The 27,074-nt window shown below is 30.0% G+C and overlaps 4 protein-coding genes across 4 annotated transcripts; all 4 read left to right on the plus strand.

The window, feature by feature from the left end:
- The first annotated feature begins 1,084 nt into the window (after window positions 1–1,084).
- On the plus strand, window positions 1,085–5,053 carry LOC101257385 (probable flavin-containing monooxygenase 1). Its single transcript, XM_026032198.2, has 5 exons — window positions 1,085–1,621; window positions 2,346–2,583; window positions 2,685–2,863; window positions 3,455–3,816; window positions 4,469–5,053. Exons 1-5 carry the CDS (start codon window positions 1,181–1,183, stop codon window positions 4,821–4,823), a joined length of 1,575 nt encoding a protein of 524 aa, XP_025887983.2. The 5' UTR covers window positions 1,085–1,180; the 3' UTR covers window positions 4,824–5,053.
- A 733-nt stretch (window positions 5,054–5,786) lies between these two features.
- On the plus strand, window positions 5,787–10,148 carry LOC101254310 (uncharacterized methyltransferase At2g41040, chloroplastic). Its single transcript, XM_004242670.3, has 8 exons — window positions 5,787–6,217; window positions 7,063–7,163; window positions 7,257–7,397; window positions 7,657–7,738; window positions 8,522–8,715; window positions 8,828–8,939; window positions 9,362–9,466; window positions 9,776–10,148. The coding sequence occupies exons 1-8, from the start codon at window positions 6,062–6,064 to the stop codon at window positions 9,902–9,904; spliced, it is 1,020 nt and encodes a 339-aa protein (XP_004242718.2). The 5' UTR covers window positions 5,787–6,061; the 3' UTR covers window positions 9,905–10,148.
- Window positions 10,149–11,397: 1,249 nt separating this feature from the next.
- LOC101254605 (uncharacterized methyltransferase At2g41040, chloroplastic) lies at window positions 11,398–16,942 on the plus strand. Its single transcript, XM_004242671.5, has 8 exons — window positions 11,398–11,736; window positions 12,431–12,531; window positions 12,618–12,758; window positions 13,639–13,720; window positions 14,764–14,957; window positions 15,068–15,179; window positions 16,095–16,199; window positions 16,689–16,942. The coding sequence occupies exons 1-8, from the start codon at window positions 11,575–11,577 to the stop codon at window positions 16,815–16,817; spliced, it is 1,026 nt and encodes a 341-aa protein (XP_004242719.1). The 5' UTR covers window positions 11,398–11,574; the 3' UTR covers window positions 16,818–16,942.
- Window positions 16,943–24,914: 7,972 nt separating this feature from the next.
- LOC101257679 (protein RGF1 INDUCIBLE TRANSCRIPTION FACTOR 1) lies at window positions 24,915–26,800 on the plus strand. Its single transcript, XM_010324966.4, has 4 exons — window positions 24,915–25,037; window positions 25,224–25,469; window positions 25,561–25,701; window positions 26,132–26,800. Exons 1-4 carry the CDS (start codon window positions 25,035–25,037, stop codon window positions 26,507–26,509), a joined length of 768 nt encoding a protein of 255 aa, XP_010323268.1. The 5' UTR covers window positions 24,915–25,034; the 3' UTR covers window positions 26,510–26,800.
- The last annotated feature ends 274 nt before the right edge of the window (window positions 26,801–27,074 follow it).

Genomic DNA, 27,074 nt, shown 5'->3' on the forward strand with positions numbered 1-27,074 from the left:
ATATTCAAATTTTGTCTTTTTAATTGGTTCTTTGTACCACATTGTTTGTAACTCCTAATATCTAAATTTTGTAAATTTATATAAATGTCTATTGGTTCTTAATATAAAGTTTTATGTTTAAATTTATTTTCTTTCAAGAAGTTAACCAGGTAAATCTTTTATCCCATGCCTTTTTATTTTCATTTTTGCTCTTTAATTTTGTTAAAAATTTATTTTTGTTAAATTGTTTTCATGTTCATTCTTTATTTCCTATATATTGCTAAAAAACATGACTATTATCAATTGAAGAAATTGATCGATCGATATCCGATCGATTTTAATGTTGAGAGTTTTTAAAAGATAACTAATCAAAGTTGCATGAAAAGGATTTTAAAGGATAACTAACAAAAAAATCAAACCGAAAGGATGGTATAAAAGATCTATGAAAATCGATGTAGCGAAAATGTCCCGATGGATACAAAAAATCGATTCGATCTATAAAAATTGGTGGACTAGGTTGATTAGTTAATTGACAAGAAAAAAAAGATAAATATTGAGTTTTAGTGAGTTTAAAGATTTAGTTGATAAATCGTTCAATTCAACTGCGGAATCAAATGTTAAGGTCTCCCAAATCATTCTGTCTTTAAAAAATCGTTCAATTTTTTATTTTATTTTATTTTATTAGTGATATAGATGGACATATGTATGAACTTTAAGCTACCTACAAATTTTTCTATTTTCACATTTTCTTTTTGAAACTTAGATTGCTATAGTTAAATGCCTTTATAGAAAATGACGGTAACATAATATTTTTTTAATAATATAGATGAACATGTACATATAAAAAATTTAAAACCGTGAAAAATTTTCAATTCACATTTTTCTTTTCAACTTTATTGTGTTTTTTTTTAATATAAAAAATGACAACTACATAAACATATGACATTATATTTATTAAATTGTATAGATGGACATATATGAACTTAAAAATCGTGCAAATATTTTATTTCACGTTTTCTTGCATTCCAACACATCATGATGTAGTCAAACAACAATCAAATTAATTTATTTTTTTTTATAAAAAAAAAACAACACTAATATTCTTCTACTAATTAATTGTATTTATAATCTTTAATTAATTTTTTCATATCCTTTTTATTTTCAGTTTCTTGAAGATCAACAACAAAAATAAAAAAATTTCATGATGGAGGAAAAAAGAGTAGGAATTATTGGAGGTGGAATTAGTGGTCTTTTAGCATGCAAATATACATTAGAAAAAGGTTTAATTCCTCTAGTTTTTGAAGCTTCAAATGCAATTGGTGGTGTTTGGACACAAACAATTGAATCAACAAGGTTACAAAGTCCAAAAAGGACATTTGAATTTACTGATTTTCCATGGCCTAAAAGTGTTAGAGGAAGGTACCCTCATAACAAAGAAGTTTTGAAGTATGTTGAGGATTATGCAAAACATTTTGGGTTAATGAGATATATTCAATTGAATACTAAAGTTATTGGGATTGATTATGTTGGAGTTTGTGGTGATGAAATGGATTCTTGGGAGTTTTGGAGTGGAAATGGCAATGCATTTGGCTCTAAGGGGAAATGGCAAATCTTGGTGCAACATGAGGACTTCACCACTCAGGTACGATCAGATTTACTGTTTATCTTTTTCATAATTAATATATATATATATACCATTCAGGTATGATCAGATTTGTTATATACTTTTTTCGTAATTAGTGTAAATAGATTACTATATTAATATTAATGTATATGATCATATATGTATTATATATATTTAGTATAAACATAAACATAAAGACTTTACCATTCAGGTATGATCAAATTCAATATTTTTTTTTCTAGTTAATATACATAATTTGTTATAGTTGTTGCCATTCCCATCATCTAGCGCCATTTATAATCATACCAGACAATTATTACGATCGATCATTAACATCATGAAAATCATATAAAATAATATTTTTATATGATTATATATATAATCAGTTATTTTTAATATAATATAAGAATTTCACCATTCAGGTACGATCAGATTTGCTATATACTTTTCCCATAATTGGTGTAAATATAATATTAATGTATATGATCATATATATTGTACATGAATTATATATTTTTAGTACAAACATAAAGACTTCACCATTCATGTATGATCAAATTCAATATTTATTTATTTTCTAGTTAATATACATAATTTGTTATAGTTGTTGCCATTCCCATCATCTAGCACCATTTATTACGATCGATCGTTACTATCATGAAAATTATATAAAAAATATTTTTATTTTCTATTACTGTTAATATATAGAAATTAAATTTTTATTTTGTTGTGTTCGTTTCAGGAATATGAAGTCGAGTTTTTGATTCTATGCATTGGAAGGTATAGTGGTTTAGCAAACATGCCGGAGTTTCCTCTCGGTGAAGGACCGGACATTTTCGCCGGAAAAGTGATACATTCTATGGATTTCTCAGCCATGGACAATGAAAGTGCAAGAGAACTTATCAAAGGGAAGAGAGTTGCAGTTATTGGTTCTCAAAAATCAGCTATAGATATCGCGGCTGAATGCGCGAATGTTAATGGTAAGAAATAACATAACTATAGTTTGATCGTAACATTTAAGTTATGTATACTGATAATATCGAATAATTTTTTTGATGTGGTTATATATTTTATGACTTAGGTCATGAATTTCCTTGTACATTGGTACAAAGAACAATACCATGGGCACTCCCTAGTGGATGCTTTTGGTGGGGAGTTACTCTTGGAAATTTATATGGAAGTCGATTTTCAGAGCTCTTGGTTCACAAGCCTGGTCAAAATATTATTTATAGTGTGGTGGCCTCTCTACTTGCTCCTCTGGTAAAATTTTATTTTATACATCTTTATCTGATTTGATAACAAGTTTTAAAAAATTAAGAAACTTTTGATTTAATGTGACGTATCTTAAACTAAAGATATTTATACTGTTTCAGAATGCCTTTATTGAATTTTGTGGTTTTTATCTTTTTATATAGAAACACCAATTGACATAAAAAATTATTTTTTTGTTTCAATGTATATTATATATTTTTCTTTTTAGCATTTACCCCAAAAATTGATATCTTCTTATATTTTTAAAAAAAATGGATGTAAAACTTCTCATTTTATCTCCGTTTGAAATTTTTTACACTTACACAAATATCTATGAATTTTATTAGATCACAATTTTTCTTTTAAAAGCCTAGTCAAAAGGGTACTAAATACTTACTCAAATTAAACTGAGTGTTTACTTCAAACAAATGAAATATTATCATGATAAAGTGATTAATCAATAACGTTCGTGTCTATTTCAACATGTGTCATTCATTAGTTTGATATGTGTATAGTCACATAAATTGAAACAGCAGAAGTAATTATGTGTTCGTATGATGTTATTTATTTTATTGAACAATATATTATTATTTATTTCAGAGATGGGGTTTCTCAAAATTTGTGGAGAGTTATATTACATGGACCCTCCCATTGAAGAAATACAACATGGTGCCAAAACAAAGCTTTCTTCAAGACATGTCTTCTTGCAAGTCCTTTTTATTGCCTGATAATTTCTATGGCAAAGTTGAAGAAGGAAGCATTGTTCTCAAGAAAATACAACATTTTTCATTCATCAAACAAGGCTTAATTCTTGATGGAGAAGTTGATAAGCCAATAAAAGCTGACCTTGTTATATTTGCTACTGGATATAAAGGTCAAGAAAAATTGAAGAATATGTTTTCCTCAAAAAAGTTTCAAAATCACATAGTGGGATCACCAAACTCAGTTATTCCTCTTTACAGGTACACATTACTTCTAGTACTATCTCTTTGTCTTTTCGTAGACGTTCACTTGTATCACCAGAATGCTTTTCAAATCGTGTAATGAGGTCTAGAATAGTTTAATAAGTTACTAGCTTATTGTTATTGAAAAAAAAAACATATACACATTCCCATAAGGAGAAAATAGGGATAATAAAGTTGATTTTCCCCCCCAAATTTACCCCTACATTATTGAAAATGTTTTAAAATTATAAAATCACCCCTTGTTGTTGTATCCCTAGTTATACTTTGGGGCTATTGATAATGTTTTTGTTATCGTTATTTTCTTTTCAGTCATGTATGATTTCACTTCTTTTGAGCCGATGGTCATAACCTGATCTCTGTTCTCCCTAAACCCTACTTACAAAATTATACTGATTATGTTGTTATAATAATAGTAATTAGATCCATGTTCATGATATGATTTCCCTTTCTTTTTTTTTCTTTTTGCAAAATCTTGGCATTTATGTTAATATTCGCGTAGTAGTTTATTATTCTTCAACTTCCAATACTACTTGTCGTTTCTGTTGTTTGTTCACATCTTATTACTTTTAAGCCGAGTTTAAGGTTCACGTACGTACATTCTGTCCTCTCGAGACTCTACTTGTAGAATAACACTGAATATGTTTGACAGGCACATAATACATCCAAGAATACCAAACCTAGCAATAATTGGATACTCAGGGAGCATAACAAATCTCCACACATCTGAGATGAGGTGCCAATGGTTAGCACATTTTCTTGATGGAACATTCAAGTTGCCAAGCATAAAAGAGATGGAAAATGATATACAAGAGTGGGAAGAATACATGAAAACATATGCTGGAAAAGAGTACAAAAGGACTTGTATTGCAGCCCTACACATATGGTACAATGATCAATTGTGCAAAGACATTGGGTGCAAAAATAAAAGAAAGAAGACTTTCTATGAAGAATGGTTTCAACCCTACTTGCAATCAGATTATGTTAGGCTAAGTCCTAATAATTAGTCCTATTAAGTATTTCCTATATTTTTGTTGCGACGACAAAAAGTTATTAGTAAGTCGCTTTTCATTGTTTGGTTATCGGAAAATATTTTTTACCAGATGGGGAGATTTGACTTTCCTCAGTTGTGAGTCGAAGTTACAACTATATATCTTTGACTTTTCTTAGTTCTATAAAGTATTCAGATATTTTGATGTAATAGAAGTGTTTTTTTATATAGTAAATCATTATTTTTATCGACTTATCTGGAAAAGAAAATTACATCAAATGGTGAACTGGACTTTCCACAGTAATGATCCGAAGTTAAAATTATATATCTTTGACTTTCCTTAGTCGATAGTCCTATTGAGAATTCTACATGTATTCTTGCGATAAAAATTGTTTTATAATTTTTTTTTAATAGTAACTCTCTTTTTGTTGTTAAGTTATATGAAAATATTGAAAAACTGACTTTCCTCATTTGTTTGTGAAAGTAACAATTATATATTTTTGATTTTCCATAACCCTATTAAGTATTTTAATTTGTACATTTTGGTGAGACAACATTTTTTGAGATATTTTATTAGTAAATTTTATGTTGTTTGAATGTCTAGTTACAACTATATATCTATAATAATATTCTATTATCATATGTGTTCTTGGTATGTCTTACTTTTACGAACTCAATTGTATAAAACTATATATTTTGATTTTGATATTATCAAAAAAAAAGAAGCAATACTAATTCCAGTGAAAATATTATTCAGTTACTCCATAATACCATTAGAATATATATAAACACATACTTTGAATTTTTGATTACAACAAGGATAAATACTGCTCAATTACTGCTTGATACCATTAGAGTGATATATATGCATCGATGATATCGAAAATGAAGAAAACAAACAGTTCTAACATATATTGGATTGGGTCTAACATAAATAAATATTTTAGTTATTCGTAGAATTTGTGTTATTTTAAATGTTAGAATATTCATATTGAAATGTGATTAAAGTTAAATTTACGGAAAAAAAATTCGATATTTATCAAACATGATGTGGCCAATATTGATCCTCAAACAAAAAAGCTAACTTTGGGGATGACAAAAATGAATCAAAATCACAAAACTTTTCTTCTCTCCATTGTGAAATCACCCATATATATAGGCTTGTTTATATATCTCTACTACACTCACAGAGAATCAAATCGAAAGGGAAAAAGACAAGAAAGCCCTCGTGAGTTTTAGCTGAAGAGTTCATCAATGGCTACTGCTTCACTTTCTTTGAATCATCATCGTTATTTGGTTCAAATACGAGGTGGGGTTTCTTTGAATTCAAGAATTCGTGTTCCTACAAGGTTTTCCTCAAATGGGTTCACTTCAAGAATCAGGGCTACCTCTGCTGTTGTTGCAGAGCCGGTAATTTTTGGAATTGGAAAAGTTTCGAACTTTTTTCTTTTGTTTTCAGTGTAGTGATTCTATTTTGATGTTCTTGTGAGTCAAAAATTGAAACTTTAATTTATTAATATAAGTCTCTTTTTGAGCATCACATATTTTATTGGTGTCCAGTCAGCCTTTTCGCACCTTGGCTATTCCACGAGATATTTGACAGTAATTGGCAGCAAGTAATTCTATCCACCAAGGCTAGAACACATGGAAGAAATCACCTAGTGTTCGTGAGACCTCATGATTCTCAACCATTTCATTGAGTATTGCTGCATCAGGCCACACCTTGGGTGCATTGATGTTTGTTATATTTGTGGGGTTCTGGTTTAATTTTGGTTTTACTGTTCTACTTGGGATTACACTGGGTTGTTGTTGTTGTTGTTCTGCTTAAATTGTGGGATCATAGATAGTTGACGCTGTACTAAATGATTTTCGGCTGTTGCTGCTATATAGATGTAATCATTAGCTAATCATAACCATAATTTGAATATGGGAGCTAAGTTTCTTTGATGAGTATGTTGACTCCAATAGGATGCTAGGTAATGTTAGATTGTAATGTGTATAAGCCTTTAAATTGAAGTATTTATCTTGTTTTATGGCTCAACATTTATTAAATCAAGAAAGCTGGTTATAGCTATATTTCTTTGCTCTTCGTCGTTGATGCATAGGATCGTGATGAAGTGTTACAATCAATGAGTGTTTTGCCGAATAATTGCCTTTTTCGTTTTCTCCTTTGTTGTTCCCTTAAAGTTTAACTTAGGTGATGCATTACCTTTTGTTTTCAGTTTATGTATAGTTTTCACTCATGTCTTGTTCAGGAATTGAGAACTCCAGCTCAGGATGCTATGGAAGCTGAATTGTTTGCTTGCCCAATTTGTTATGAACCTCTTACAAGAAAAGGGCCTTCAGGATTTAATGTGTGAGTTTATTTTTTTTCTGATAGAAAATGCATATTAAAAGTGAGTCGAGGTGTGGCGTTATTGTTGTTTAACTTTGAATTTTAAATTTGCAGACCTGCAATCTACAGATCAGGCTTCAAATGCAGAAAATGTAACAAGTCATATTCAAGCAAAGATATCTACCTTGATCTCACTGTTACTTCTGGAACAAAACAATACAATGAAGTTAAACCAGCTCGGAGTGAACTATTCAGGTATTAGCGTTGTTTTAACATTCATGTCATTGCTTGAATAAATTAAGCATTTCTTCTTTTCACCTGTAAGTAGCTCTCCAAATAAAGTGCTGAAAATTCTTGATCTGTTTTCGAGCTGTTTTTTTCCCTGGCTTTCGTTTTCGTTGGACTCCTGATTCATCAAGTAAAAGCTTGTAACAAAGGACTTTTAGGCGTCATCTATTGTTTTTGATTTCCCAGATGTTTATTTCTAATTGCTGCTGCTCTTACCCTTTCCTAGGAGTCCAATTGTTTCATTCTTGTACGAGAGAGGCTGGCGTCAAAATTTTAACCTAAGTGGTTTTCCTGGTCCTGATGAAGAGGTAAAATTTTTGATTGCTCATTAGATGTATCTTAGTAGCTTTATGGGTTTGAAAACGAAATATAAATCTAATAGTGGCTATGCTCTTTCATCTTCCTACATGTATAATCGTTGTTACTTACTTATTAAGGTGTGTGCCACTTAATCAAGGCCACTTCTCTCAAAGAATTATGTAATATCTATATAGTTTTTATATTTTCATCTTTCATCCCCATTTAGTTTGACTTATTCAGAGATTAAGAATATGTAGCTATAGTGTGGTACTCATAGAGTAAAAACTTTAAAGTAATTGTGCAAAATTATGGAACTCGGATTAATATTCAAATAGTTTTTGAAAGTATCTCCGTAGTACCTTGATCTAGTGGTAAGAATGCAACGCGCCAACGTACTCTGCATCTCTGCCGCAGACTAAAACATATGGTGCAAGGTCACCAAGCATATGGTGATTTCTTGAACGGTGAAGGGGCATATCATAGACACATTTTCACACTGATAAAGTAAAACTGTGGTTCCTTTCTAATGTATAAACTAACTGAAAACCACTTACCATAGCCATACTCTGACCACCTAATATGTCAATATATGATAATTAAAGAATTTGTTCATTGATTCAAAATATGGAAGCTCAATTGATTTCATTATATGGAGAACCTCCTTTACTATATAACCATGACATCAAGGAAAAGAGTAACTTAAAATTTATCCTGTATTTGAAGTTTCGTGGCTAGTTATAGTCCAGTGATGGTTCATGGCTGCGTGATTGTCCTTTTGAAATTAAATGCAGTTTAAGATGGCTCAAGAATACTTTAAAGTTGCTGAAGGTGGTGTTCTTGTTGACGTAAGCTGCGGTAGTGGATTGTTTTCCAGGAAATTTGCCAAATCTGGGGCGTACTCAAGAGTCGTTGCACTTGACTTTTCTGAAAACATGCTTCGCCAATGTTATGATTTCATCAAGAATGACGAGAGTATCATAGGCTCGTACGTGATTTTCTGTCTAATATAGGATATCAAGTCATTGAAATCTCATTTGTCGGAAATTGTCTTTTTAGACGAGAAAGATTTGAATTTCTCTGTCTATATAAATTTGCAGCAATCTAGCTCTTGTAAGGGCAGACGTTTCCAGATTACCTTTTCCATCTGGATCTATTGATGCTGTGCATGCTGGTGCTGCCTTGCATTGTTGGCCATCTCCGTCCAATGCAGTAAGTTCTTCAAATTGTAATCTTTCATGCGCAAATGATCCTTTAATTCATGACTTTACAGTGAGCTATTTATCAATTCCAAACTAGTCGAGGTCAGCCGTACAAGTTCTCTATATCCATTCTGCTCTATCCGGACCGTTCCATCCCAATAATGGTTAATACTTTGTCTTTTTAGGTTAATTAGGCGTTCTCTAAGACTCTAGGTTCTCTGGATCAAACACGTATCCCTACACTAACATTTACGTCTCTTACCACACTAAAAGGTCTCACAGAAAGATCTTAACGAGCTACCTATATCAATACTGCCGTGTGATTTTATTTGAATTCTTTGCTGCTTGCTAAAGTTTGATGACTTGTGGCACTCTCAAGGTCAATGAATGAAATTGAGTTTACAATTGATGATGCTGTTATTTTTTCGCCAGATTGCTGAAATTAACCGGATTTTGCGTAGTGGAGGTGTATTCGTTGGTACTACATTTCTTCGAGTCAATCCTTCAGCTCCTACGATATTCAGGGCTTTGGAGCAGGTAAATTTCATTTTCCATCTCACGATTGTACTCTCAATACTCTAAATTCTCTCCATTTTTTTGTGTCACATGAAATTAATCGATCATAGTGGTAAATGAATAGCTACCAACACATGAGAAAACATAAAATTCTTGGACACGAACTGAAGAACGCCAATATAGTCATCATACCAGTCTAACCGTCAACATGAAAGAAAGCCACGAAAAAACCTATGGTCATGAGGATATCGGAAAAAAGGCTCGTATCTGATAGATAGATAATCGTTTCTGTGAAATAGATATGGAAGTAAACTTCCTTTTTGATCGCAGAGTGCTCTACGGACATACAGCTATTTTACTCAAGAGGAGATTGAAGACTTGGTGACAAGCTGTGGTCTTATCAACTATACCAGTAAAGTTCAGAGCTCTTTTATCATGTTTTCCGCTCAAAAACAATGATCGTTTGGCTGGTATAAACGCGTTATTTTTCCTGTTTTGGTATATGATAGCACTCGTTTCGATGTGCAATCTATCTCAACCCTGTAAAAAATAGTATATACAGTACATAGAAGTTATTTCAGCCAATTAAAGAACATTCTTTCTTGTGAATAATACACTGCTGGTGTAAAGAGAGTGTAACTGAACTCTATAGTAGCATATATCAGCTCAGGTAATAATATATGGACCAAGTTATTTCGGGATTGTATTTCTTGGACTAATTTATCTCACATGGAAGGCGGGATAAAATAACGCGAAGCTTGATGAGATAAGGTGGGGTAATGTCCCACGAACCAAACGATCCCTTAGGGCATGTTTGGACGTGCTATATGAAACTATGACATAAAATCAGATTGATATGAAATTGTGATTTTATTTGCACATGCAATTTCAACTTCTTTTAAGTTGTATGTTTCTCTCATACACATGAAAATCCACTCGAATGAACAAATCATAATTCATAAACAAGATATTGAATCGGGTTTTACCTCTAAAAATAATTAAATTTATGGTTTGAAATTAACTTATATATTTAATTATTTTTTTTGGGAAGAACTTGAGATTTGAAATTATTATTCAAAGGGAAAAGACTCATATGTCATCAAACTTTCAGAAAAGACCCATTTATGTCATCAGTTAAAAGTTTGACTTTTTTATGTCATTACCATTAAAGAAAAGGCTCATTCATGTCATTATTTTTTAACAACGATTTTGCAGAATTATTTTTGACACATGATCAATTATAATTCGGTCACGTAAATAATTTTTTAAATAAAAAAAATTATAATTCTGAAAAAAAATTGAATTAATTTTTTTGATTTACTTTATTAAATAAATTGATGATGTGGCCAATTATAATTCGTCCACGTCATCAAATTTTTTAATAAAAAAATTAAAATTTTGAACAAAAATTGATTTTTTTAAAAAGAAAATTGATGAAGTGGCCGAATAATGATTGGCCACGTGTCAAAAATGGTTTTGCAAAACCACCGTTAAAAATAATGGTATGAATGAGCCTTTTCTTTAACAGTAATGACATAAATAAGTCAAACTTTTAATTGATGGCACAAATGAGTCTTTTCTGAAAGTTCGATGGCATATTTGAGTCTTTTTCCTTATTTAAATCATGTCATTCGAAAGAAGAAATTAAGTGAAAAATAATACAAAAAAAATTAATCTGGTTTGACTTAAAATAAATTTTAGGAAAAGTTTTAATCTTGTGGTCTTAATTTAAAGTTATGTCAAATGTATCAAAATGCACTTTAATCTTATAACCTTAAACATATAACGTGAAATTTTTTGAAATATTGCCAAAATGAATAAAGGATCATTCCTTTTTAACATACTAAAAAGGAAATTGAGTCATTTTTTTTTTAAACGTGAGGAGTAATAATAAACAATTAACTAATTAGGTCACTAGTCACTATATAGTTGTTATAGAATGAAAATTTTATAAAATAAATGATTTGTTTACAAACATTTGATTTTGATTACACATAAACAACAACCACCAAAAAGAGGAATAATAAAATGACTACAAAAATGAATCAAAATCACAAAAAAAAAAAAAAAAAATCTTGTTTATTTATCTCTACAAGAAAACCCTCATCAGTATTAGCTGAAGTTCATCAATGGCTACTGCTTCATCTTCACTTTCTTTGAATCATCATCGTTATTTGGTTCAAATACAAGGTGGGGTTTCTTTGAAATCAAGAATTCGTGTTCCTACAAGGTTTTCCTCAAATGGGTTCACTTCAAGAATCAGGGCTACCTCTGCTGTTGCTGTAGAACCGGTAATCTTTGGAATTGGGGAAAGTTTGAAACTTCTTTTTTTTTGTCTCTCTGTTGTTTGATAAAATTGAGAAAACCCAAAAAAATTGGAACTTGGATTTATGATTATGAGTATCTTTTTGAGCATCAGATGTTTTATTGGTCAAAAACTACTTCTTTGCAAGTTTCAAACTATTACAGCTTGTTCCATTTTCCTAGCTGATGTATCAACATTTTATGCCTTAGTTGAGTAGATGGCGATAGTTTAGGTAGGAAGAAAAAACAATCGATAGTTGGTTTAATCAACGTTCGAGGTGTGTTTTAATACATAGACGGAGTTAGTTTAGGTTGAAAAAGAGAGTAAATGATAGTTGAGGTGTGAAACTCGTGAAGAAGTGATAATTCAGGTGGTGGTTTACTGGTTTTGACCATCAAGTCTTTAATTTTTGGACTTATTGTTCTAGTGAAGTTGTCCGACCATAGACGGAGAATGTATGAAATGGTTTGGTTTATTGCTGCTGAGCTAAGTTTTATGATGAGTGTGTTGAATCCATGTTGATGCATAGGATCGTGTTCAAATGTCACATTGATGAGTTTTTTTCGCCACATAATTGTCGCCTCTTTTCTTTCCCTTAAAGTTTAAAACTTAATGTGGTTAAGTGATGTATTACCTTTCGTTTTCAGTTTATGTATAATCTTTTCTCCTGTCTTGTTCAGGAATTGAGAACTCCAGCTCAGGATGTTGCGGAAGCGGAATTGTTTGCTTGTCCAATTTGTTATGAACCACTTATAAGAAAAGGCCCTTCAGGCTTTAACGTGTAAGGTTTAGTCTTTCAGGTAGAACAATAACAGTGAGTCGAGGTGTGGCCTAATTGCTATTTCACTTAGAATTTAAAACTTGCAGACCTGCAGTCTACAGATCGGGCTTCAAATGCAGAAAATGTAACAAGTCATATTCAAGCAAAAATATCTACCTTGACCTCACTGTTACTTCCGGAACAAAAGAATACAATGAATCTAAGCCAACTGGGACTGAGCTATTCAGGTATCATAGGGCTGTTTAAGGTTTCTCGTTTATGTGATTCAGTGTTATCAAACACAAAAAACACACAAAAGAAAAAACTCTAAGGTCTGTTAGGGCCTTAAGCGCAAACAAAGAGTAGGCTTTAATGAATAAAAGGTGTGAAGGGAGAAGAAATACAAATACAAATGTTTAGTCCAAGACTAATAATTATAAGCATGAACGACAGACATATGATATGAGCAAAGAAATTTAATTTCCTTTTACAATAAATTGAACTATGAATTGTTTAGTGTCGCCTCTTCAGAATAGGCTCACTGTCAAGGAAAAGTATGTCTTCGGACCTTGATGACGAGACTGAAGTGCATATTAAGTGAGGCAAAACCTCAAAGCATTTTGAGCCTCTCTTCAAGGCTTAAGCATGCCTTCGACAATACTGGTTTGATTAAATTATCTCCGATTAGTTTTTGGGCTCTGAAATTGTTTTCCTAAAATGTTGACTCTAGTTTGAAGTCAATATCTTTTCATCCCTCTTCCCTCACATAAGTATTGTTTTGTTCGGGTGGACACCACACATATAAGCAGAAGTATTTGTTTTGTTCTGAAGTTTTACTTCTTTTACATACTTAATAGCTCTCCAATTTTTAGGCATGCACCTTAGGCTGTTAGACATTTACGTTTAATGCTTGAAATCATAATCCTGTAATCTTTAATATAATAACTGAAGTGGAAACTATGAAACAGAAACAATGCTGGAATTTTCTTCATGTAATTTTATGTTGTCTTTCCCGTGCTTCTTTTTATTGGGCTCCTGATATTTCTAGTAAAAGCTTGTAATAGAGAGTTTTGAGATTTTGGATTTTCGATATTTATTTCTAATGTCTGGTGCTATTAACTTTCCAAGGAGCCCAGTTGTTTCATTCTTGTATGAGAGAGGCTGGCGTCAAAGTTTTAATAGAGGTGGTTTTCCTGGTCCTGATGAAGAGGTAAATTTTTATATTGCTATACTTAAATTTATCTTAGTAACTTTATGGGTTGGATAACTAAACATTGACCTTCCTACATATTTCCTCGGTACCAATTTATGCGACATTAGGTCCTTCTTGGTCGGTCCTAAAAAGAATGACACCTTGTTATTTAGTAAAAGATTAGCTTAAATTTCTCATTTTACCCATAATGAGATGATTTCTAACCACACAAAGATCTATGACCTATTTTGAACCACTAGTTTCAGTGGTCTCCTTTCATTTTTAAATTCAAGCCCAGTCAAACACCTTTCGTGTAAATTAAGCGGAGTGAGTATAAAAGAGATTGTGACCAAAAACAACAACAACATACCCAGTATAATATCATCAGTGGAGTTTGGGAAGGGTAGGATGTACACGGACCTTATTCTTACTTTTGCGAGGTAAAGAGGTTGTTTCCGATAGACCATCGGCTCAAAAGAAGTGTGCTCAATAGATAAAAGGAAAATAACAACAACAATAGATAAAAGAGTTTTCACCTATCCATTTGTTTCTCCTCGTTGGAGTAGTATATCAGGGGCTTAGTGAAACAGAACATGGCTCACTTAGCTAAAATGCCCTTTCAGTTCAGACATGTCAGGCACGGGAGGTTTAAAGTATGGCCACCAAATCAACTCTTATTTCTCTCATATTGATGTGTCATGTCTAAAGACTAGAATTTAAGCAAACAATCAGGTGGAGTAAATTTTATTGCTGCATTTAGTCATAAAAGTTCTAATTGCATGTTCTCCGCAAACAACATCTTCACCTCCTCGAAGTAGGATATGGTTTGCGCACACTCTATCCTTCCCAAACACCAGTTGTGGAGTTTTACTGGGTATGCTGTTGTTGTGAGTTTCGGAAGGCTAGCTATGTGAAGTTACTCCTCTCTCCTTGTAGAGCTTCTCAGACCTATTTCTACTATATATTAACCCGTAAATTCATCTATTTAATTGAATTTAAAGTCCATCTTGATGGGTTAAGGTTACTTAGCTTATGATCTTTCTTTCGATATATATATGCAGTTTAATATGGCTCAAGACTACTTTAAAGTGGCTGAAGGTGGAGTTCTTGTAGATGTTAGCTGCGGCAGCGGATTATTTTCCAGGAAATTTGCCAAATCTGGGGTCTATTCAAAAGTCATTGCCCTTGATTTCTCTGAAAACATGCTTCGCCAGTGTTATGATTTCATCAAGACGGATGAAAGTATCTTAAGCTCGTAAGTGATTTTGCTACCTAATTTAAGATATGAGGTCATTGAAATTCTCATTAATTAGGAGTTGTCTTTCAAGAAAGATATAATTGAACTCTTCGTGTGAAAATTTGCAGCAATCTAGCTCTTGTAAGGGCAGATGTTTCCAGATTACCTTTCTTTTCTGGATCAGTTGATGCTGTACACGCAGGTGCTGCCTTGCATTGCTGGCCATCTCCGTCCAATGCAGTAAGTTATTTAAATTTTAATCTTTCCCAGAAAAAACCATCTTTGACTTAATCAAATGAACTACTTCTCAATCCCGAACTAGTCAAGTTCAGCTATATCAATCCTCTATATCCTCATTTTTTCATTTAATCTCATATCATCATCATCGAATAAAATAAAAGTGAAAAATAAGTGTTTATATAAATAAGTTGCAAGTTCTTGCACTTGTAAAATTTTGATCACACGAGTCTTACACTTTGGGTCTGTTTCAACTGGGGATTTGACTTTATGGTGACTTAACCTTCTGAATTGGGATTTAATTGGTATATATCTATTTCAGTCGAAACTGCAACATAAAATTGTAAAGCGGAAAAAAGTTTTCAGGTCTGCTGGAGCCTCAAGTGCAAATGAAGTGTGGCTTTAATACAAAAATGTTCAAATGGAGGGGAAAAAAATACAAATATACATGTTTAGTCTAAGACTAATAATAATAACCATGCATAACAAATATATGGACAAAGAATGTTCATTTCAAAAATAATGATAAAGTGAAATATCAATTGTTTAATGTCACCTCTTGTGGAGAGGCTTTCATTGGCTAGGAAAAGTATGTCTTAGAACCCTTGATGACGACACTGAAGCGAACATTAAGCGCTCAACATGTTTTTTCGCCGCGCTTCAGGGCTTAAGTGCACCTTTGACAACAGTAATAATGCCTATTTTCATAAAGAAAATAATTGTACTCATAGGGTCACTTTTAATCTGCATGAACAAACTTTGCCTTTTGGTTGTAACGTCCAAATTTTGTTGCGTGTCTCAGTTTTAATCTAAAACCTTTGCTGTTTACTGAAGTCTAAATGATTTTATGGCATTCCCAAAATCATTGAACGAAGTCGGGCTTTGAACTAATGATGCCGTTGTCTGTTTGTCTGTCAGATTGCTGAAATTAACCGGATTTTGCGTAGTGGGGGTGTATTTGTTGGTACTACATTTCTTCGAGTTAATCCTTCAACTCCTCCGATTTTTAGGGCTTTGCAGCAGGTAAATTTCATTTTCCTTCTCGTACTTATTCTCAAAATTTTCTCCATTATAGACTTAACATGAACTTGATAGATTATAGTGGTCAAAGAATACAAACTAGTTAACTACCAACACATAAGACAACCTAAAATTCATCGACTTTCTCCCCGCTCGAACAAAAGGGAAGTCCGGTGCACTAAGGTCTCGCTTAGTGCGAGGTCCAGGCTCAACACCACGAGGATCTATTGTACACAGTCTTACCCTGCGTTTTCTATTAGAGATTGTTTCCACAGCTTGAACCTGTGACCACCGAATCACATGGCAACAACTTTACCAGTTAAGCAAAGGCTTCCTTTCGTCATGCTAGAATGCTGACTTATATTAGAATCTGCTTGACATTTACCGAAGAACACCGATGTAGTCCTCTAAGTCTAGATGATCTTGGAAAAGAGCTCGTAATGATAACCGTTTCTGCCAGAGATATGAAAGTAAATTTCCTTTTGAACGCAGAGTGCTACACGGACCTACAGTTTTTTTACTCGAGAGGAGATCGAAGACTTGGTTACAACCTGTGGTCTCATCAACTATACAAGTAAAGTTCAGGGTGGTTTTATCATATTTTCCGCGCAAAAACGCTGATTTTTGTCTTGTTGAAGTTCATCATCTTCCATGTTTACTGTATATTCTTGTACTCAGATTTGCAATGTATGTCAACCCTGTAGATTCAGGCAATTGTGCAATAAAATTGATGTTAAAAGACAAATGTAACTGGACACTGGAGTGTCATATACATTTGCTACTTGCTCTCATCTATTTATTGGGATCTACCTGTATATTTTGTGAAAAAGGACAAATATATATCGTAAATGGTACGTAAATACCCTCCGTTATACTTTTGGGATATTGGTGCACCCGCCGTCCAAAAACTAGAAAGGGTATATACGCTCTAGTTTTTGAACGACAGGGGCACCAATGTCCCTAAAGTGTGACGGAATTCCCTTAAACAAATGCTGGTGGTAGAAAATGAGTATCCCGAAGAAAAGTTAAAGCGCACGCAAGTTGATTAGAACACAAACTATTATTAATGTATTTAGTACACTATGATAATCAAATTGTAATTAGGATAACTAAATTCACCATACAATATAGAATAAGGCCAATATTAATTCCTCTACTTAGATCATCCATACTTTATCATGATATCACAGTCAAGCACATCTCTAAACATTTCAATTTCAATATTCACCCTCTACTTATATCATCCATACTTTTGATATTCAACCCTAAACGTAAAAAAGATCGATAAGGTTGAACTAGATCTAATATCAATTTCTTTACGAAACATCTTGTTTTAACAATGTTTATATTTCATCAAATCTAATATTTGTTGTACTTTTAGGTAAGATTATTATTAATATATATATATATGTATATGATGAAGAAAGCATATTGTATAATAATAATAATAAAATGTATTAAAAAAAAAGAGCCTCTTATACACACAGACCATGTGGAAGAAGGTAATACAATATGAATAAGGTTTTTTGAACAGAACAAAGTGAAGTAAAACTTTATCTTATAGCAGAGAAATAGATCTCCCCTCGTGCAACTTCTCCATCTTTGACCTTTGACTATCTTATATATATATTCGATATCTCATTTTAACTGTCGTTTTAATTTCATAAAAATTCAAATAAAAAAAATCCTTCCGATACAATTAGTATTTCCTCTGTTTCTATTTATTTCTGTTTTTGACTTGACGTACTTATTACGAAACTAATAATTAACATGATAAAATTTACCATTTTATCTTTATTAATTGATAGGATTTCAAAATTACTATACTCGTTATAGGGGTTTACCTTTTTCAAAAGCATTAATTCTCTAGAAAAAATTGAGAGTATAACATAAATCGAGAGTATAAAAGAACATATATTATAAATAAACTCAATTTAATTTCCTTTCTTCAATAAAATAGTTTTCCTCTCGTCTCATGTTACATGATATCTTTTGATTTGATATCGTGTTTTAAGAAAAAAGATGAACTCTTTAAAGTTGTAGTCTAAAATAACTTTTGGATATTCCTATAATTGTAAGAAAATTTTAAAATTTATAAGATGATATTTTTTTAAAAAAAATGTCACGTAAAATGAGACGGAGGGGGAGTAACATGTTTGTGTGTCAGCAACAAAAGAGTTTTGAGAGGCAATTTGACAAATGGAATAATTATGGATTACATTTGTGGTAAGTCAGTCATTGGATCCTTTGCATGTGAGATAATTTTATAAATACAAATATATTTTCTTTCAAAAATTATTTTTTTTTATTTTTTATTTATAAAAGTTCTTACTTATGATCAGAAATCCTTTGTCATGTGTTTGGATCTAGTACGACATAACCTTTTAAGTTAAGCCAGAATTTAGACAAAAAAAAATAATTAAATTATTTGGTAAAAATTAGAATTAGTTACGAATTACTTCTGTTACTAAATAATAAAAATCGATTACTAATCTTTCTGACGATGAATTATTAAAAATTCAATTAACTTTTGAAAGTATTTAGCGATAAATAAGAGAAGAATTTGGGTAGCTAATGCTTACTTTCTCTTTTTTTAGGGATAGTGATTTTACCATTTCAGTTATTTAAGCGTACTCAAAATAGGGTTTTAGGTTTTGAATTATTGAAATAATTTGTACTCGTAGCATGTAAAACCTGTTAAAGAAGGAAACGATCCCCAAACCCTAGACTAGAATGTCTTTCATTTCAAAGACTCGAGCTGAAAATTTTCGATTAAAAATAAAAAAATTATAAATGACTTTTGATTTTCGAGATATTTCCTAATAGACAAGAAAGTCTTAGATTTTATTTTCTTTTTAACTTTTGTAGCTTCCTATGTGTAAATTCAGAAACCGTACGTTTGTAGAAAGCAAAAGGCTAAAAAAAAAAAAAAAAGCTGGTTAAGACTTCAGAAAAAGAAAAAAAAATTATGAGGTACTTGTTAGGCATTTGGCTATAAAAATTAAAAATATTATTCATAATTTTTTGAAATTTTTTAAAACAGAATTTGAATTGTGTTATGTATTTTTAAAAAAATATGATGTAAACTTTTAATTTCTAAATATTAGCAAAATCACACTTTTAAGTCAACATGGGTTCAAATGTTGAGGGAGGGAAAAAAAAGAAAAAACATACAAAATTTATTATTAAAATTGTATATATGAATCTAAATTATTGAGATTTCTATGGTAAGTGGCCTTTTTTTTTTAATTCTTTGCTTAATCATGTATTGAGTAGGTTGGTGTTGGAAAATTAAAAGTAATTTGAGGCGTGTTAAAAGAACATTATTTATTAAAGGGTAACTTTTACGTATAACAAATATAAAATTTATATTTGTATGTTATAGTAGAGTTTGTATAATTGTGATCTATAGCAAATATATATATGTATAATTCGCTATACGTATAGGATTGAAGCGGGTGTATAAAACGAGAAAGAAAAAGAGACTTGGCAGAGAATTGTATAAAACGAATTGTATAATTACAAGTGTATAGGACGATTATATACAATTTGAATTTGTATAAAACGAGAAAGGGAGAAAGGCAAAAGAGACTTGGACGGGGAATATACAATTGAATCGAATTGTATTAAACGAGAAAGAGAGAAATTATATATAATTTGAATTTGTATAAAAAGAGAAAGAGAGAAAGACAAAAGAGACTTGGGTAGGGAAGTACTTTTATTGTATAATTATAAGTATATAAGACGGAGATATATGTATTTGCATTTGTATATATACAATTTTCTCTCGCTTTATACAATTAGAAACAAAATTTATACAATTCTATTGTATAAAGAGAGAGAGTCGAGCGAAGAAGCGAGTGAGAGAGGGAGAGTGGCGAGTGAGAATATGAGTAAGAGAGTGACTGACAAATAGTTTACTATGAAACACAAATAAATCAAACGATAACTATTCTATTTATTTTATATTATTAGTTTGTCATTCCGTATAATTATTCAAATTTTAAAATATTTTGTAAAAAATAACATACTCTTGAGTATTTAATATATTTTTTCTTGTTATAAATTAAAAACAAATATGACAGAAATGTATCTACTTGGGGTTAGAAAATTATTAATTTGAGGCTAGCTAAGAACATGATTTTCTTAAAGAATATTTCATTAAGAATTTCCCTATCATTTGAAATTAATTAATAATATTTGCTAAAATATCAAATGGCGTTTTTGTATTTGGTGGAGCACTGAAATTAATCAATAATGAAGAATATATTGCAGAATTAAAGGGGTGTCTAGTATGAAAGGAAAATGTTTTTCATATTTTTATTCGTAATTGCAAAAATATTTCTCTAAATTAGCAAGTTTCCTTAAAAATGAAGAAAATGACTTTAATAACAGTAGTAGAAAAATAAGTTTTATAAATCCTTGTCTCCTCCCCACCGTTCCAATCCCCGTCCCTTGAATATTCCTCCCCTTGCCAACCTCCGAATCCCCGCTTTCTCTCAGTAATACTTTGTTAGATTATATATAATATTTCTGAGATAATAATTTCTGTTAGTTACCAAACAGTAGAAAATAAGTATACAAAAACACTTATTTTCTAGAAAAATACTTTTATGAATAATATTAATTTTCCTAGTACCAAACACACCCTTAGTTAAACCGTTAAGCAACAATAATTTAACAATTGCAAATGATGATCATCATGATGATTAAGTCGTTAAGCAAATCTATTTAAATGGTAATGCCACATTTTGTCTTTAGAACCTTTAGCCTTTCAAACTTCTAATTTGTTTGATAATATAGTATCTGGATTTATAAAACGAAGGAAAATGATACAGTCAATTAATCAAAAAATTATATTTATAAAAATATTATTACAATAGCAAAATGTAATACAATATGATACATTAAGAAACAATATCTAACAGTCATCTAAACGAGCAATCTTCACTAATCACCAGCTTAATTAGAGACAAATACCTAAAAACAAAGTTTTAAATTTATATATGTTACATTAGATAATTTTTTGTTTTATTTATTTTATTTTTTTTGTCAAAAATTTCAAATTCCAAGATCATCTATGGGTTAAAGCATTAGGGTGCAAGAAACAAGGGCTTTCCTCAAAACTAGCAAATTAGAGTACACATTAAAATAATTAATCAAGTCATTAATTTGCTATAGTGCTTAATGAGTTGTCTTTTGTCTGCCCAACAAAATCTCTAATTAAGCCCATAACCATTGTTTTCTCTATTTCAAATTATCTGTCCTAATTCTTAAAAATATTTATCGTAAATTTTAAAAATTCAAAATGATTTTTTTTTATATCCATAGTAGTTATTGTTCTTGAAGAATATAAACACATAAAAAAAAGTAAATATTTGATTAAGCGAGATTACATAAGATATAAACAAAGGTAAAATAGTAAAAACTCCTTTCTAATTATAATTTTTTTAAATCAGTATAAAATTAAAATCAGACGAACAATTTAAAATAGAAAGACTATTATGTGTTTTTTAAAAAAAATTAATTAATTTTATTTACATTATTATAATTTGTTTTTTTCATAAGTGGAGTAGTTAAGAATTGTTGTTTGCCATATTTTTAGTTACCTAGAATCCGAGTTTCCTCGTACATGTTTAATGTCTTGTCTTAGCTTTTATGAGTGCTAATAATGAAGTGGTATTAAAGTTAAAAAATAAATAAATTATGTTTTAAATTATTAATTATTTTAATTTTCAGTATTTTTTATATAATTTTCGAATATATACATTTTATTTTATCTTACTTACATTAAAAATTAAAATATTTTAAGTCTCATACTTCGAACCATTCCAAATAAAGTGAAAATGAGATAATAATAATAATTGAGATCGGCTATATAAATTCTTACCCTTTAAAAGATTTATCGCATAAAGTAAGATGCTTGAAATATTTACTCAGAAAAATCATAACTATTTCCTCGGTTCATTTTTAGTTATCTTGCTGCGCTTTTTAAAAGTTAATTTGATTAATTTTTAAAGTTAAATTAGACTAAATTAATCTGATATTTTTAACAAAAAAACTTTGATATTCAAAAATTACTATAAATTGTAATTTTTATATTTCAATATGACAAAAAAATACATCTTAAAATCTTAATCAAAATTCTTATAGTTTAATTTTAAAAAAATATGATAATTAAAAATGGATGAAAGGAGTATATGATGTTTCTTAAATAACTAAATTTTTGCAAATACTTTAAAATATATAAAAAAAAATATTTTATATTTTTCCCAAATACTTTATCTTCAGTTCTATTATTCAAACGAATTACATGGACTGTAATTAGCTAAGAATTTGAAATTATATAATTTGAAATTATGAACATAATTTACTTTGTCTGTAACTCACTAGAGGCCCGGAAAACAAAGAGAAGATGTGTACGAATGAAATATCCAGTAACAAGAAGAAGGAAAAGGATTGAATAGAGGAACTCCCGAGCATTTGGCGATTCAGATGTGTCGATATTAATGGTGACTCATTATTTCGATGAATCATTTCTTCGGACAGAAGAAGATTATGTAAACACTTACTCGAGATCTCACTTATCAGTCTTTATATGATTATCTATGGAGTATTTAAAAATTTTATGAAAGGCATTAAAATTATAAGTTTTTTTTTTGAAAAATGGATGGATCAAAAATTAAAAAATAAAAAGCTACACAATATTAGTGATTGACTTCTTCTTATTTAAAATGAATATCATGCATCAAAATTTTTAAAATTAAAATACTTAATATTTAGATCAAATAAGCTCATATTTTATTCAATATGAAATGAATTGACATAGTGTTAGAAAAAATAGAGAAAAGAGGATATATTCTTTATCTAAAAAGAGATCACTTTTAAGGTTTTATTACTTTTATAATTAAATTCTTTAACATATTTGCACTTATTATAAGTATATTCAACTACTTGTAATTATCTTTTACTGTTATATTGTATAGATATATGGACAGATCAAAGAGAATGTAAATAAAATCATTTTTGTCCCTTGAAGCTAAAACAAAAATTAATAATGACTAATTTTATATTTATTAAATGATATTAAAATTTATAGGAAAAATGTACAAAATCTCTATGAAAAGAGAAAGAGGTTTATATACTTTTTAACAATAATTTTTTTTAAAATTAAACTATACAAATCATATTATTATACTATATCAATAAATAAAAAATATTAGCACTATACATATAAATTTGAAGAATTAAATGTCTTACAAGAACATAACACCCTATAATAAATAGTACAAGTAAAACATAATGTTGATTATGTATAAAAATTCTATTAATTAAAATAAATTTAAGACCTTATATTATCAAAGTTAAATACTTATTTTTCAGGTTCTAATCCTCCTTTAATGAATTGTTATATGTAGTTATTATTTAGTTAGCATGATAATATGTATAAAAAGCTTTTACTTTATGAATATCAATAGAAGTGAGTAAACAAAACAATTTTTTCATATCAAATATATTTTGAACAATTTCATCACACAATTGCACAAAGTTTTTCTGTTAATATTTTTTTAGCCCAATATTTAATGTCCATATTGAAATTTCGATGAAATTCAGATTGTACATTGCAGGATCCATCAAAAAATGATGTTTCGAACAAAATTTTCTCCAGAACTGAAATACGAAAACATTTTCTTAGTTAAAAAAAAAAAAGGTTTGAACCAACAGCTGTGAATTGGGATTATACAAAAAAGAAAAATGAAAAAAATTGACTAAGATTTTAATATTGTTCGAGTACTTGCCTAATTGAACACAAGAAGCTAAATAGCTCCAATATAACTTACCGATATATGAGAATAAAAATTAATAGGAAAAGTTAATTATTAACATTGATAGAACTATCAATTTTTATATTTTTTAGTATGTTATACTATATTATTTATTACTTTTTCTAAGGTTGAAAATTATTGAATTATTTGCAATTACTTTTTTTTCAAAAAAAAGTGACATAACTATAACATGTTCAGTATAATTTCACGAGTATAATTTAAATATCTTTTAAGTGATGTAAGTATTTTTTTTATTTTAAAACTACCACATACATCAAACTTAAATTTTAAATTTTAAATTGGTAAACAAATAAAAAATACTTTTTTCTAGCCAACTCATTTTTGTTTAGGGTTTAAGCTCTCAACACAAGGAGATAGAGAAAATTAGTTTATGTGGGAAGAAAATTATATGGGAGACATGGGAACAGTGCCCACGTTCTCCTCATATCTTACTCTTTTTCTCTTTATTTAATTTCATATATATATATAAACGGAATTATGAAAAAGTTAAATGTTCAGTAAAATTTAATAATTTTGATTTAAAATCTTATGTATAGAACTGATTAACTCAAAACAATTATGTGACCTCAATTGTTTTAGTTAAAATATACTATTTGTGTTTTTAGAATTCAGAATTCATAAGTTCAAAATATATTTAATGAAACTTAATAATGTCGTGACACATGATATATGTGTGTTATAGAAATTTACTTAATATGTATAAATACTTTATTCAGATGAGATATCTAAGAATTCATACAATATTATAAACTTAAAAATCTGACTCTGCTCGTAAATACGTATGTATGTATTGCAAGTGAGCCTCTTGACAAAATGTTTTGTGTATGCAATCGAGGAATATAAAATATACTTTCCTCTCTTGTGATTCTCCATAAATACACTAACATCAATACCCTAGTCCCTCTCTTTCTCCAATCAACCCATTGTCTCATTGCTTAGCTTTTCTTTAGTACTTTGTGAGTCTTGAAGGTTGTGGTTTTTTTATGTGATCATGGTAAGTTCTTCTTCTATTTCATTCATCAATTCTACTTTTATGTGTTGTTAGTTAGACATTTCTATGTTCTTCTTAACATAGAAATTGTTGTGTTGTTACCTTATAAGTGATCGATTGGATTAAGTAAATGTTATTTTTTTATATCGCGATAAAACCTAAGTTGTGTTATGGTATGTTGATATTTAGGGAATTCAAAAGCCTACATGGTTGGAAGCTCTATATAGAGAGAAATTCTTTGCTCCATGTTCAATTCATGAGAGTGCAAAGAAGAATGAGAAGAATATATGTTGTTTAGATTGTTGCACAAGTATTTGCCCTCATTGTGTTATGGCACATCGTTTCCATAGACTTCTTCAAATTCGACGTTACGTTTACCATGATGTTGTTCGACTTGAGGACCTAGAGAAGCTCATAGATTGCTCAAACGTTCAGGTAAATATAAAAGTCTGTAATCATATCAGTTTAGATGAAAGAATATATATATTCGTTCATTTCGTTTTAATTTGGTTCATAATTCTATTAGGCCTACACAATAAATAGTGCTAAGGTGATTTTCATCAAGAAAAGACCTCAAAATAGGCAATTCAAAGGATCTGGAAATTATTGCACTTCTTGTGATAGAAGCCTTCAAGAACCCTTTATTCATTGCTCTCTAGGATGCAAGGTAATTAATATAACATTCTCTTTAAACTTTATATATTTTCTATTACAAAACCATAATTCATATCTCATAATTGAATTGTGTTTTATGCACCTATACTATATACAAAAGGAGGTAAATCGAGTTAATTATATATAATATTCGTGAACCACTAAAGTTTGTCTAATCTTTTACTCAACTTGCACAAACTAGTCGATGAAACATACGTTTCTGATTAGTTCGTGCAAGTAAAGGGTAAAACAGTAAAATCACATAATTTTTTTACGAGAAAAAACAGTCGAACTTAAAAGTAGAAAAGTTGTACAATAAGTCTCATGATAGTTCATGTGCTCAATTACACTTGTTACTATCTTCACATATTCAATAATCATACCAAAATTCTATTGACAATATTAATTAACTTTTTTTTTGTTAATTTCATTGATGATTTTAGGTGGATTTTGTGCTACACCACTACAATGACATTTCTCCATTCTTAAGGAGATGTACAACATTACAACTTGGTCCGGACTTTTTTATCCCTCATGACATGGCTGATTATGACACGGCTAACGAGACGGCCCAATCGACGATCGTGGACAACGATGAGCCCTGGGGCTCATCGTTGACGTCTGGATCGTCGTCGGGATCGGAGAACATGATGTTGATGAGTACTACTAATAATTTTCCATGTGTGAGGAAGAAAAGAAGTGGATTATATGTGTGTGGAAGAATTACAATCAATAGTTATAATAAAAACATAAGTGATGAAGACATGGCTACTAGCATGAGTAGAAGAAAAGGGATTCCTCATAGGTCACCTTTATGTTAGAAAATTTAATAATTTTACTAGAATTATTTCATATTTTTACTTTGACCAACTTTCAAAAATTTAGAAATTTTTAATTATTTCTTGGCTCACTGCTCATGACACCCCACCCCCCCATATCACACATACACACACACACACAATTTTTGGGATTAATTAATTACTTGGTCGGGGTGTTTTGTCTTAATGGCATCACGTGACTCTAGGTTATTATATGGTTTTTATTTTTATAATTTTGTATAAGATGATTTTTATATTTCTACAATGACATAATAATAGTGCTAAGTTTAGGAATTCGAAGGGATTCTTTTGTTAAATTTTGATTTATTTACATGCAAGTTGTTGTACTAGTACCACATGAAAGGCACCATTTAAATAGTTATTTGTTGATCACCACTAAGAATCGTGCTTGAGTTCGAGTTCGAATTCGAATATAAAAAATAAAAATTAATAGAAATTTTTTTTTTTTATAATAATTTCGAATCGTATGAGCTCGACTTAACTAAAATTTTATTTCAGAATATGAAACGTCATTGAGAATGAAAAAAAAAAAAGAAGATAGAATTTG

The sequence above is a fragment of the Solanum lycopersicum genome, chromosome 7 (assembly GCF_036512215.1).
Source record: "Solanum lycopersicum chromosome 7, SLM_r2.1".
In the NCBI taxonomy this organism is placed as follows: domain Eukaryota; kingdom Viridiplantae; phylum Streptophyta; class Magnoliopsida; order Solanales; family Solanaceae; genus Solanum; species Solanum lycopersicum.

Excerpts from the sequence above, each read along its gene's own strand:
- LOC101257385 (XM_026032198.2), top strand. The coding sequence starts at position 1,181 with ATGATGGAGGAAAAAAGAGTAGGAATTATTGGAGGTGGAATTAGTGGT. Across the intron at positions 2,584-2,684 it reads TGAATGCGCGAATGTTAATG|GTCATGAATTTCCTTGTACA; the intron begins GTAAGAAATAAC and ends TTTATGACTTAG. Across the intron at positions 2,864-3,454 it reads CCTCTCTACTTGCTCCTCTG|AGATGGGGTTTCTCAAAATT; the intron begins GTAAAATTTTAT and ends TATTTATTTCAG.
- LOC101254310 (XM_004242670.3), top strand. The coding sequence starts at position 6,062 with ATGGCTACTGCTTCACTTTCTTTGAATCATCATCGTTATTTGGTTCAA. Across the intron at positions 7,739-8,521 it reads TTCCTGGTCCTGATGAAGAG|TTTAAGATGGCTCAAGAATA; the intron begins GTAAAATTTTTG and ends AATTAAATGCAG. Across the intron at positions 9,467-9,775 it reads TATTCAGGGCTTTGGAGCAG|AGTGCTCTACGGACATACAG; the intron begins GTAAATTTCATT and ends TTTTGATCGCAG.
- LOC101254605 (XM_004242671.5), top strand. The coding sequence starts at position 11,575 with ATGGCTACTGCTTCATCTTCACTTTCTTTGAATCATCATCGTTATTTG. Across the intron at positions 12,532-12,617 it reads GGCCCTTCAGGCTTTAACGT|ACCTGCAGTCTACAGATCGG; the intron begins GTAAGGTTTAGT and ends TAAAACTTGCAG. Across the intron at positions 13,721-14,763 it reads TTCCTGGTCCTGATGAAGAG|TTTAATATGGCTCAAGACTA; the intron begins GTAAATTTTTAT and ends ATATATATGCAG.
- LOC101257679 (XM_010324966.4), top strand. Across the intron at positions 25,470-25,560 it reads TAGATTGCTCAAACGTTCAG|GCCTACACAATAAATAGTGC; the intron begins GTAAATATAAAA and ends TAATTCTATTAG. Across the intron at positions 25,702-26,131 it reads ATTGCTCTCTAGGATGCAAG|GTGGATTTTGTGCTACACCA; the intron begins GTAATTAATATA and ends TGATGATTTTAG.